This window comes from Glycine soja, chromosome 5 (genome assembly GCF_004193775.1).
Source record: "Glycine soja cultivar W05 chromosome 5, ASM419377v2, whole genome shotgun sequence".
NCBI lineage: Eukaryota > Viridiplantae > Streptophyta > Magnoliopsida > Fabales > Fabaceae > Glycine > Glycine soja.
The window spans coordinates 36,729,495-36,742,361 of NC_041006.1; the positions used below are offsets into that span (position 1 = coordinate 36,729,495).

General features: G+C 33.4%; 2 protein-coding genes and 1 non-coding gene across 3 annotated transcripts; 2 read left to right on the forward strand and 1 right to left on the reverse strand.

Annotated features, from left to right (window-relative positions):
* Nucleotides 1-333: 333 nt before the first annotated feature.
* LOC114412907 (serine/threonine-protein phosphatase PP2A catalytic subunit) lies at nucleotides 334-7,120 on the forward strand. The gene is made up of 11 exons (XM_028377014.1): nucleotides 334-657; nucleotides 2,500-2,556; nucleotides 2,837-2,920; nucleotides 3,340-3,411; nucleotides 4,093-4,164; nucleotides 4,573-4,613; nucleotides 4,837-4,903; nucleotides 5,957-6,148; nucleotides 6,238-6,327; nucleotides 6,407-6,514; nucleotides 6,617-7,120. Exons 1-11 carry the CDS (start codon nucleotides 571-573, stop codon nucleotides 6,680-6,682), a joined length of 936 nt encoding a protein of 311 aa, XP_028232815.1. The 5' UTR covers nucleotides 334-570; the 3' UTR covers nucleotides 6,683-7,120.
* A 1,401-nt stretch (nucleotides 7,121-8,521) lies between these two features.
* On the reverse strand, nucleotides 8,522-11,847 carry LOC114412908. Its single transcript, XM_028377015.1, has 3 exons — nucleotides 11,586-11,847; nucleotides 9,861-10,244; nucleotides 8,522-9,328 (listed from the first exon to the last, which is right to left on the reverse strand). The coding sequence occupies exons 1-3, from the start codon at nucleotides 11,830-11,832 to the stop codon at nucleotides 8,619-8,621; spliced, it is 1,341 nt and encodes a 446-aa protein (XP_028232816.1). The 5' UTR covers nucleotides 11,833-11,847; the 3' UTR covers nucleotides 8,522-8,618.
* Nucleotides 11,848-11,894: 47 nt separating this feature from the next.
* Nucleotides 11,895-11,966, forward strand: TRNAG-UCC. The gene has a single exon. It is a non-coding gene; the product is annotated as a tRNA-Gly (tRNA).
* The last annotated feature ends 901 nt before the right edge of the window (nucleotides 11,967-12,867 follow it).

Sequence of the window (12,867 nt, forward strand, 5' to 3'; positions counted from 1 at the left end):
ATTATTTTAAGTTATCCTCGTCTCGTTCTTCTATGTATATTTGATCTTTTGCTTGTCTATTTCAATTTATCTTTCATAATTTTTTTAAAATGTTAATAGTAAAAGAATAACTTATATCATAATTTAAATTATTTATTAAAGATCTAAAATATAATTTATATATTTAAAAATATTTTTAATATAAACTTTAACTAGACAAAAAAAAAAAAAAACTGCCCCTAAAGTTACATTTTAAAAGAACTTTACAAATTTTAAAATCCAAACCTCAACACAACCACCGAGTCCCAATATTGTTGTTGAGCATGAGCGTTTCAATTATTGGTAATTTCAATTTTGCCCCCGAAAAAGGAGTGGTTATCGAACAAAACGAAGCCTCCAAAACGCTTTGGTTTCTTCACCACCACCACCCCTCTCCTCTTTCTCTCTCTTTCTAAAAACCAGAAACAACAAACACAAACCGAAAAGGCGAAAGGGGTTTTCCGAGTGAGATCTAGGGTTTCCATCGATTCGGAGAGAGGATATTGATAGAACGACCTCAACGAGCAAGGTCAGGAGGTGGAGTACTAGAACATGGATTCGGTGCCTTCGAATTCGCATGGAAACCTCGATGAGCAGATTTCTCAGCTCATGCAGTGCAAACCCTTGTCCGAGCAAGAGGTAACATTGTTCTCGAAACCGCTTCATCTCGCTCCCTTTTATTCCTTTCGTTATTATGAAATGCGATGCGCGGATCGGGAAAATCTCTTGTTAGTTGTCATCGGTTTTGTGCTTTTTGCTCCAACTGATTCTCGCGCATCGATCCGTTGCTTGTTGTAGCGAAAACTGAATCGGTTCCTCTTTTTGTGAAATCTGGTTTCTCTCGGAATTGGAATGGCGACTGGAATGCGCGTTTGTTCGAATATTCCGTTAGATTTGCGGAATTCGTGGTAGCGATTCTAGTTTTTTTTAATTTATTTTACATTGATTTTGAGTATATCATGTTATTGTGGTTTTTCAGTTTTAGACCTAAATCAATTGGTCGCAATTAATGATGCTTTTCTGCATTTAAGTGTGGATATTTTAGATTGTTAACATTGACTGAGAATTATTTGAGGAGGAGGAATATATTTCTTTCTCTATGTTTGAGTGTGGTGTGTTGGTAAGGATTTTATGATGAATTATATGATTTGTACGTTAATTTTTTATACGATAACATTTTACCTGTCTTATTAGGGAGGGCAGTAAGTACTATGGAATGTATACTTCCTGTTAACTTAAGCGTACTCTTGCAACTTTACGTAAGGCAGAGTTTAGTTTATTGGGTGTAATAGTAGAAATGTTGATGCAAGTTAGGAGCTATGATTTTCTACTTGAGCTCCTAAGAAGTAGAAAATACACAATTTGTTGGTATTATTTTCGTCACAAAAAGTTAGGATAGTTGGATTTGTTCTAAGTTTGCTAATCCATGGAGTGTTGTTTATGAGTTGAGTCTATGCTTATTGCTTAAGGAGGGGTTAGTTTTCTTTTTTGTCCCTAGTTGGTTGCATTGGATTTTGAAGAAATTTAGGCAGAGTTTTCGGTCTTGAGTCAGGGATACAGCTCTGACATTACATACATTGCATGATGTTTGTCTTATTTGGGTACTTAGGAAACAGCAGTTATTTAATGACACGTTTATTTTGTCTCCTTTGAAAACGGAGGGAGTCAGCAAAGCTGAAGGGAAATATTAAAAACTGCTGGTTCCTTGAATGCACTTGTTAATAATTAATAATTAATGAGTAAGAATTCCTGCTACTTTCTCCTACTGCTGTATTAGTCAAGTTAAACGTTTCCAATTAGTTGTACTTTTTTTTTGTTATTTGCACGTGCCATCATATTTGATCTGTGGGATTCAGGGAGTTAGAGGAAAGTTCTACCTAGGTTTTTGCGGGTTCAGATCAATTTTCCTTTTTAGCTGAGTAAGTTACTCATAGCAACCTGCCCTGCTTTTGTGGTGATGTAGGGCAGAGGATCCTATGACCACTTTAATGCTCTGTTTTGTGGTTTTTGTTTCTCACAGATCACGGCTGAGGTAGTGGCCTTTCACAGAAAAAATCACACCTATTAGAAGTCACAACTCGGAACAGGATGAATCCTTGTTTTTCTCTACCCTTCTTATTATGGCCATTGATTTTTAGGGATTTTTTTTTTCACAGTTTAAACTCTTTTCTGAATCAAAGGGATTTAGGGTTGAAAACTTTGAATCTCTACATCCATTAAAAAAAAAAAAACATGCATTCCCACCCTCAATTCACAATTCACTGTTCTTTTGATGTGTTTTCCAGGTTTCTAACTAACACTTAAAAGCCCAACCTGTAGTTGTCGATAGTGTGTGTTTATTGTGACATTGTGTCATGGCACTTGGCCGCAACAGAAAAGAATTAGTCTTCTTTCTGGAAATAGCGTTGCCATTGAGATAGTGTTGTGATTTTTTTGATTTAGCGATTCAAATCTGATTTCACTTGGCACTTGTGTGTACAGGTAAGGGTCTTGTGTGATAAGGCAAAAGAAATTTTGATGGAAGAGAGCAATGTCCAGGTGAGTCTGTCTATTTTTTATCATTTATGTTAGCATGTTTATATTTGTGCTTTATAGTGTAGGGATTTGTTTAAATTGGTTCATATGTCACCAACATTGTTTGCATCAAGCCCCTTTTTCCCCTCAATTTGTGACCATTATCTGTTAAGGAGGTCTTATTATCCAGCCTTTATATTGGTTTTTACTTTGTTTAATATGTCTATTTGTAGGGCTTTAACTCATGATGATTTTGAATGACTGAAAAAACTAAAGAGATTATTTCATTTGCCAATAATTGCAGCCTGTGAAAAGTCCTGTTACAATTTGTGGTGATATTCATGGGCAATTCCATGATCTTGCAGAGCTTTTTCGCATTGGAGGGAAGGTATTCTTTATGATAGTTGGTTTTACATTCAACATGTATTTATTAAATTTGTGACACATTGACTACATAGATTTTATATGTATGAAATATGTAGTACATGGAAAATCAGGAAATTCCATGCTCCTTATTGTTGTATTGCAAAATTAGGTTTGGCCTATTTCTTATTTCATAGCAGAAAGTCTAATTTTTAATTGAGAAACAAGCTGCAGTGTTTATTGCCATTCAGTTACATACTCAGTCTCTCATTGTCTTATTTCAAATTTGAGAACAAATGTGCTATGTGCTTATTTTATTCTCGGTTGAACCATTACTTTTTAGCATCTCACCCTTGCATATTTAAATATATTTTTTTTTGCTTTTAGTTGAAATATGGAACCTCTTTGTTAAATACTGATTCTTGTTACCATTTTTGTTGGTAGTGTCCAGATACAAATTACTTGTTTATGGGAGATTATGTTGATCGTGGCTATTATTCTGTTGAAACTGTTACGGTAAATATTTATTGTTTTTTTAGAATTCAGCTTCGTTCTGACATTTTTATTGTTATTTATTTTTTATAAGCTGTTATGGGATTATTTGGTTAGGATGTTCGTTGAAATCTTATAAGTCTTAAGACTAATTGACCAAGCTTGAATTGTATATATATTTTTTATCAGTGATTTGATATCTGCTTAGAGGATTAGAAAATTACTTAGTTTATCAGCAGTAGTTTTTTACCTAAAAATTTCTGTTTTCTGGACCATAATTCTAATATTCCTTTCTTTGTGTCATACTCCTATAATGAGAATGATTCTTTACTATTCATGCTATATGCCATGTGTGTGGGGGTTTATTGGAATTATTGGGTGCCATTATTAAACTTTTTGTGGTTGTGCACTGTGCTATCCAAAATAAAAAAATTACCATGGTTATGTTGTGTGTGTAAATAATGCATTGTGTCTAGTATAATTGGGATACCAGTGTAATACACTGACATACAAGTAAACATTGTTGAGCAAAAAAATATATATAAATAAATATTAACCTGCAGAGATGTGTATGACATTCAAACTGATTTTGAGGTACAAGTTGATATCGCTATTTTTTAATTGCGTTTTTTAGATGGTGTATATTTTGCTTCCATATGGTTTTTGTTTTGTAACATTTTTGGTGCTAATTAAGTCATAATGCAGCTTTTGGTTGCCCTTAAAGTGCGTTATCGTCAGCGTATCACTATTCTGAGGGGAAATCATGAAAGTCGCCAGGTTTGTTCTTTTATAAATCATGTTACCTTCCTGTAAGTAGTGAATTATATAGATTAGATTAGATTTAAAATCCTATTTTAGTAATCGGAGGCATGGTCACTTGGTCAGTATCAGTTGAGTTTTTGACAGATTTTTTCTTATCACTATACTACCCATAAGTTCATATTGCTGCTAATCAAATGCTTTCACACATCCAGATGAAAGAAACTATATAGTATTTTGGGAACCAAATATGCTTGTATTAAAAAATGATACCATTGATTTGATGAAGTAGTTGGAGTTAGAACTTCTTACTTTTAAAGAAACTTAATATAGCACTGATTACAGCATTGACTTAATTGTTTGTTCAGTTGTTTTTGTATGCTTTAGCTTTGAATGATAATGGCTGTTCTTACGTGTCTGTTGCAGATTACTCAAGTTTATGGGTTTTATGATGAGTGCCTGCGGAAGTAAGTACCTGTTAAGTTCATGACTGAGGATAAGTAATTATAAGATTGCAAAATGATACCAAATTAATATTTTTACTGAAAGTTGATCTGGAATTCATATTATTTTGCTAATATTCTTTTTTCTCCATTTTTAATCCTTTATATATATTTTGCTTCTTTTTATAACTTTCATTCTTGAAGTTGTGCAATCCTATATTGGTGAATATTTTTATTTCATTTGCAGGTATGGTAGTGCTAATGTTTGGAAGATCTTTACTGATTTGTTTGACTACTTTCCGTTGACAGCATTGGTTAGTATACTATTACATTATTTTGGTAAGGACTGTGGGATATTTTGTTAGATTGTCATTGTTCTCAGGTCCAAGGTAGTTTGTTTGATTCAATGATCCTGGGCACCCTTAGTATGTTGGCTTGCATTTAAGATCAGACCATGGTGGAATTGGGTGGTATCGCCGTGCTGGATTGTGGAATCTGTTGGAGCAGATGACCCCACTGTCCCTCAAAAACCCTATTTCTCCCTGATTGGGAACCATTTCAGATGACCTAGTGAATGAAAAATTGAATGTTGCCAACTGAGATTCTAGGTCTGGTTGTGACCAATTTTGGAAAGAAAAAAAACCTTGAGGCTTCATTTCATGTGACATCAATTCAATCCAATTCTTCTAAGTTTTCAATCTTGTTCAAACTCATCTAGTCCTGTCTGTTATTTGATCTCGTTTCGAAGTCATGTCTTTGTTATTTTTTTCGGAGCTTTCTTTTGAAGTTCTTTGGTCTGTTCGTGTTCTAGAGCATCCTTCTGATCTATTAGTTCTCTGCCTGCTATGTGCAAGCCATGGCTGTCTGAAGAAGCTTGCATTTTTTTTGTTTCTGAAACCTAAGAAATGGGTTTTTTATTTAAAATAAACACTTGAGGATCTTCGGACTGAAATTTTTGTTCTGTCTCCTTCAGCATCTTATATTTTTATAATTACCATCAATATAAAAGTAGATTGAAACATTAATAATTTTTAATAACAAAAATATGAATTTATATGCTCACGCATATATTATGAATTTTGTATGATCTTAGGATCCTTGTTAAGGTGCCATGATTTACGATCTTTAGCCCTTCCCAATCCTAAGTAGGATTTCAATTTAATGGCCTTGTCTAGTTCCATGTGCATTTTGTTCTTGGTACTCTGAATTCATTATGCTTCTTTTGAGCTGTGTCTAGTTTAATTGTGTCTCCTTTTTTATTAAGCTTCGTGATATGCTGCTCAAACAATTGCAGTTCACATATTTCACTGGATTTCTAGTTTTCAATAATTGAGTGTTGCTAAAGTGTGATATGCTAACTTTCATAGGTTGAATCTGAAATATTTTGTCTTCATGGTGGGTTGTCACCATCTATTGAAACCCTGGATAACATACGTAATTTTGATCGCGTACAAGAAGTTCCTCACGAGGGACCCATGTGTGATCTTCTATGGTCTGATCCAGATGATCGTTGTGGTTGGGGCATCTCTCCTAGAGGTGCTGGATATACCTTTGGCCAGGTAGTCCTGTTTGTTACGTATCAAGCTTGTATTGTTTTCATCTGTCACCATTACTTTTCTTTTATTGCTTATGCAAATTGCTTTTGTAGGACATATCTGAGCAATTTAACCATACCAATAACTTGAAGCTGATTGCTAGAGCTCACCAGCTGGTTATGGAAGGATATAACTGGGGACATGTAAATACTTGATATCATTTTGTTTGTTCTTATATTCATTCGTTGTGGTAAATAGTTGATTTATAGTCCCTTGTTGCAGGATCAAAAGGTGGTCACTATATTTAGTGCTCCTAACTATTGTTATCGTTGTGGGAACATGGCATCAATTCTTGAGGTTGACGACTGCAAAGGACACACATTCATTCAGGTTGAGCTTCCTTCTTTTTGTTATCTACTCAAGTAATATGTTGTGGATCTGTAACTCTTTTTTAGTCTTTTGTACATATGTTAATAATTTTTTTAATCTCAGTTTGAGCCAGCTCCAAGGAGGGGAGAGCCAGATGTAACCAGGAGAACACCTGATTACTTCCTATGATACTATTTTGGTTGAGTTGCTGTTACCAGCACAGCAACTAATGCCCTGCAGTAATGTGCAAGCTCATCTCCTTGTCCAAATCAGAGCCATGAATCATATTGATACTTATATTTTCGAAGTTAGGCTTCGGTGGATGTGTTGTTTACTTGAATTATAACTGAATCTTTCCAAGTGGAAGCTGAGCAGCAGGCGATGCTATTGTGGGCATGTGTATCATTCCAGCTTGCAATGTATCAGTTTTAATGTTTTTTCCCCTTTTTTTTCCTTTTCTATTTATTTGCAACTCTCTTGACTTTTCTTTTCTCAACTTAGGATTATTGTTAAGGGGGTGGGTTTCTGTAGATTGATAATGCTTTGAACATATCTTTTAATTTATGATTTTTTACTCGTCTTGTGAGAATTATATTCTAATATAGGTAGTCTTGTTTTTACATGAAATGACTTTCAATTTTTCCAATTATATACGTACTCTGCTAACCTTGCCAAAATCAAACGAGTTTTTGTAACTATCGTGCGACTTTTTTGAAGAGAACTATTGTATGACTTCATAAACTTTATTATTATTATCTTGACATGATCTTCTGTTTGATTATTCAAAGAATAATAATTTGCTGTCCTCTATGCAACTTTTGTCTTTTCGGTACATTGGGAAAAACTTTTTGTTGGCCATTTAATTTCAGAATGGATTTCCCATTAGTTGCAAACTATTTTTTAGCAGCAGTGTTGGAAAATGAGGTTGAGATGGGTGGACGCACTATTGCAGTTGATCGAAGCTAATTTCCCTTGACAGAATAAAACTGTAGGAAAAGTTGAATTGTCTAAATGAGAATCTTGGTACATCCTGAAGTGGTAACATTTCCTAGTGTTTCTGTGGTTTTGGGCAAGAGATCCCACATGACTACAGTCGTCTGCCTTGATTCAGTTTCATCGTTCAATAGAATTTTCCATCAATAATTAAATTTAGAACTTCTATTTCTTACATTACAATATCGTTCATATGGGTTCTGTAAACTCGAAGTGTACTTACCTGCCAAGGCTACCCTTGTCCACCAAAACATATCATTAGCCGCAAGTTCAACACAAACTTACCCTGGTAATCTGTACTTCGTAAACTCCCCATATTTCAATTAACTTCTTGAGAAAACATCCTTGAGTTCAACCAAACTGGAAAAGTTCATCACTGAGAAAGGTAGACTCTTAATACACTAAACCAATTACTAGTATTTGTGGTTGAGTTTGTTAATCGGGCAGAATTAGTTGGACAAATAATAATTATCTTAACCATTCAAAAATAATTTCTAATCAGCTGATGTACAAGTTTGTACTTGTCAATGCATGCCTTGCCACTATTGGTGTTTTATTATGTATCACCTCTGATACTAATACGGGATATATATTATAGTAATTGGACAAATAATGGCATTTTTTTATTGTGTTCACAATAATTAGAAACAACTTATAAAACATTATTGTCTTTATTCTAACTTATAATTCATGCTTTTATATTAATATTACAATAATTTCGTTATGTTAAATTTTAGAATTTGTCTCACCCACATGTAATGTTGTTCCCATATCTCATATTTGTACTTGTGTTTCCTTAAATATTATCGGTATTTAAAACTGAAACTTGACTCATTTTTTAAAGAAAAGAAATGGAAGAAATAAAATTCTCCCTCTATTAGAGAAAAAACAAAAACAATTGGAAAGAGATTTCAAGACCTTCATTTCTCTTCTCCATCCCTTCAAACTCCTTAACCGAATAAACAAATTTTATCAAAATCTCATTCCCCTGTTCCATTCCTTACCAGCCGAAGAGTATGTAAGAAACACTTAGAATGAGCACTATACAACAATAATATTCACGGTATTGATAATTGTAAGTTACACCTGGTTTAAAAATTAAACCACTTCACAAGTGACAAAAAGTACAATGTTACATATCACTTGGTAACTTTGAACCTAGTGTTATAGGCTTGAATGCAGCCAACACCACAGAAACTTTACATGCAAGAAACCCCAACATTCCAACTATGAGATCTTTTGGTGTTAGCATCACTTGAAGACCTCCTGAGCTATACCTTGATGCAATTACAGCCAAGCCTAGAGCCAATGCTACACTTGCTATTGGACCCTTCACTCCTCTGAACAATGCATCAGTTCTTTCTTTGTCATTGGTGATTAATTCTGAAGCTGGCAATTCATCCACTGATCTCTGCAACAGTAAAAGATACAAGAAGCCTCCAATTCCACCAATCAAGAAAGCAATCCCGGCATTTTCCCCAGCCAAGAGGGAAGCAACTGATGTACCAAAAAGCATCAGCATGGCATCATAAAATAACAATGAGAACTTCAAATCTGCGTATTCCTTCATACTCTCTTCATTCGAGATCTTAGGACTTGAGAGCAAGTTAGGGTCATTAAGTCCTTTATTGAAGATGCTTATGGGATCAATCCCTTCCAGCTCAGTCACAAGGCTAGGTCTTAATTCCAACATGGACAGATCAACTCCCTCACCAAGCAACACATCATCAATCTGAAAGTCATACTGGAAGCCAGTGTACGTTGGTACCCCATCTTCCGGTCCAGATGGTTGCCCTTCACAATTAATAACCATTAAGGATACACTTCCTAGGCGCCACTGACCTGACCTTAGAGACAGAAGAAGGGTGTTGTTAGAAAGCCTAGGTTTAAACAGATAAATATGGGATGAACAATTATTTCTTCATGTTTCACAGAGAGCATATATTGGTTGCATAATGATTTAAAAACTGGAATTCAAGTCTAAGATGCCAGAAGAATATAATAGTACACTGGCTTCCCAGCACAGAATGCAGAAGGGATATTTTCCTCGGTACCTAAAAACAAGTTTTTCGGCAGGAGTACTAGCAACTCATTCTCTAATACACTTTGTCCTAATGGTTTAAATTTATTAGAAACTTTTCAAAATCACAAGTGAGACTCATTAAATAAGAAGTGGAACCCACAAAATTTTGTGATTTCTAATAAATTTCAACTAATGATAGTGTATTAAAAAAGTGTGTTAGAGAGTATATTGTTAGCATTTGTCTTGTGGGTAGACAAGCCTGTTAATCAAGGGCACTTTAAAATTGTAGGTCAGGGATGATGTCTATGAATATTTTAATCATTCGAAAACAAATAAACAATAATAACATACCTGATTCAACACTGACCCAAAGAGCCTTAAGTCGTGCAATTTTAGGACCCTCAAAAATGAATTCATCTACAGAACCTCTTTGGAAATGAAGCATGTCAATATTAGTCATATCCCCTGATTCTGTAGAATGATCCATCATCAAACTCACAGGGATCCTTTGCAATATGGAATTTCCGTTTTCATCTATCAAGCATAGTAGAATTCCAGCATTTAAGTCACTAATACTAGAGCCATATGCGTTGCTTGTAACTAACTTGACCATAAATAAAGATTTGGATCCATCCTCCTTCAAAGATGATGAAATGTTCTCTACTGATGTATTTGTGTACACTTTCACTTCAGAGGCTGGCAAGAGATGTGAAGGCCTCGCATAGCTCTGAAAATCTGTGGAAGGAACATCAGAGATTGATGAATAAACTAAAATATTATGCAACATCACAAGTACTTCTTTAGAACATTAGTGACCCAAATGTCTACTTTAATGGTCTTCATTGAAATGGTCTTCATTACTGAAAGATGTGTTATTACGTCATAACCCTTTCCCTTACTATCTTTCATCACAAATTAGGAGTAAAAAAATAGAGAACCATTACATGTGAAGGGAAAAGAAATCACTCGGGTCTACATTTCAAATAAAATTAGTTGGCAACCTAGATAATCAATGGAACTACCTCTGAGGCTCTGATCAATCCCATAAATTAGAAAAGGAAAGTACTTTTTGGTCAAAAAAATGTGGAAAGCAATCCATGTTAGTTAGTACCAGGCCTTGGACCCAACAAATACTAAACTGATTAGTTTTGCCAATTTAATAGAAGTTCGTTAAGCCAAGCTTCACGTGTGCATGACTCAAGTTAAAGCTTAAAAAAAAGAAGGCAAGATTCCAGGATACTAAAGTGATCATTAACTACAAATTTTTGAACTTTTTCATAAATTACCCTGTAAATGCAGAAATCAGATGAAGCCAACAAACACTTGGACAACCAAAACCAACCAATTAGCTTCATTGCAATAATCTTACACTATAATACCTTGCAAGTTGCAATCATAATTGCAGCATTAAAAATGTGAAGGATTTGACTAATACTTCACCCCACTAAAGCAAATGACGTGACTATATAATAATTGACTGTGAAGTCTGTGTTCAAAAATCATAATTGATTATGATCACTGACTCATTTAGGGACTACTGGCCAGATAGATGCAAATCCGTATAAAGAGTAAACCGTATCTTAACAACCAGCATGTATTTTATAACTGTAGTAAATCCTCTCGTGAGATATTTTTACGAAAAAATTATATTAAAATTTATATTGGATTCCCCTAACTTTAGAGGAAAAAGTCAATAGTTACAATCATTAATTGAAAAATTAAAAGATTATATGATGATAAAATACATTCAAATATATAATGAACAAGGAAATTATTTTAATATTAACGTTTGATTTTCTACCAGTAAATCATTGCTTTTGTCTATGCATGAAGTGAATCCACCGTTTTAAAGGACACAAAATCTTAAAAATTGTATTTACATAAGCACTATTAAAAAGACGGGATGCTATTAAAATTCGTTAAAAAAAAATATTAACAGAGAGGTACAGAGAATATCATCCATTTCCATCATCTATCGATAACGAAGCAAACCAAAATTCAAATTCATTTGGATAAAGCTAAAAGTTAAAAGTTTAGATTTTTAATAAAATTCTGCAGGAATTGTTACGTGGGTACCTTGAAAATCAGAAGGAGAGAGTTTGGCCGGAACAGTAAAGCGAAAATATCTGTTGTGGGTAGGAACCCTTCTTGTTGATGAAGATGATACTTGTATGATTGTTTTCCTTTGAAAATCATGAGAGTGACACGTTGAAGCTGAAGGTATCACAATCCTCACAGGAATTCCCTCCATGCCTCTATACTCCAATTCAGTAATTGCAGTGCAGTTTAGAGACGCAACTGAACTACAAACATTTGAATCCATGAAATAATTAAAGAGATTATTGAAAAGATAATTATTAAAAAAATAGAGGCTATTTTCAACAAGCGTTTGTAGTCCAACGGTTAGGATAATTGCCTTCCAAGCAATAGACCCGGGTTCGACTCCCGGCAAACGCAAAATTTTTTCTCGTTTACTTTCGTTCTTCGAAACAAATGTAATTACTAATTGCATTTTTAGTTTTATTGTTATATATTGATAAATTCAACAAAGCCACAAGACCCCAAATACAATATGAATTCTTGAACAGTATTTCACCGGTTCTACTCTATGTCAGTTATCACTTACCCATAATGTAACACTTAAAAAAAAAAGTATTTATAAGATATTTAAGTTAATTTTTAATCTTTTAGATAAAAAAATTTATTTAACTGTTTTGATAAACATAATTTTTAATATTTTTAAAAAATTTATTTGAAGTGATATTTTACGTGTCTGCACAAGGTATTAGGCACCGACTAGGGGCAATTATAGCTCAACAAGTCACGGAGCCCAAATAAAGGGACACGGGATGGAGTTGTACCTATTAATTCATTTGAGAAATGAACATTAATTGCTTCAAAGAAACTATATTGTATTAACTATTCCTTTTTAATTGTTTATGTCCAAATTGCTTCAATTATACTATATTTTTTATTAGTATTAAATTTAATGTATAATACCTTAAAAAAATGTATAAACTTATAGTACACGTCTTGAATTTTCCTTTTTAATAAAAATTATAATCAACATATTTTTGTTGAATTGTTGAACAATTTTAAATGTGAAATTAATCCATTCAAACATATTTTCAATTTTATTAAAAACGTTTGAAATGATTAATTTTTACATTTACTTGATACACATCATCCTTTTTTATTGATATTATTTTGAACTTAATTTTTATGTATTGACAATTAGTATAAACATGTAAATAAGATTTTTAAAATAATTATTATAAAATTTAAAAATTTTATTATATATGATAATTTGTGATTAAATATTAATATGTATTTTTAATTCTATTAACACGTGGATTAT

Excerpts from the sequence above, each read along its gene's own strand:
- LOC114412908 (XM_028377015.1), bottom strand. The coding sequence starts at position 11,832 with ATGGATTCAAATGTTTGTAGTTCAGTTGCGTCTCTAAACTGCACTGCA. Across the intron at positions 10,245-11,585 it reads CTCTCCTTCTGATTTTCAAG|ATTTTCAGAGCTATGCGAGG; the intron begins GTACCCACGTAA and ends TTCCTTCCACAG. Across the intron at positions 9,329-9,860 it reads TTGGGTCAGTGTTGAATCAG|GTCAGTGGCGCCTAGGAAGT; the intron begins GTATGTTATTAT and ends CTCTAAGGTCAG.
- LOC114412907 (XM_028377014.1), top strand. The coding sequence starts at position 571 with ATGGATTCGGTGCCTTCGAATTCGCATGGAAACCTCGATGAGCAGATT. Across the intron at positions 2,921-3,339 it reads TTTTTCGCATTGGAGGGAAG|TGTCCAGATACAAATTACTT; the intron begins GTATTCTTTATG and ends TTTTGTTGGTAG. Across the intron at positions 6,328-6,406 it reads AAGGATATAACTGGGGACAT|GATCAAAAGGTGGTCACTAT; the intron begins GTAAATACTTGA and ends CCCTTGTTGCAG.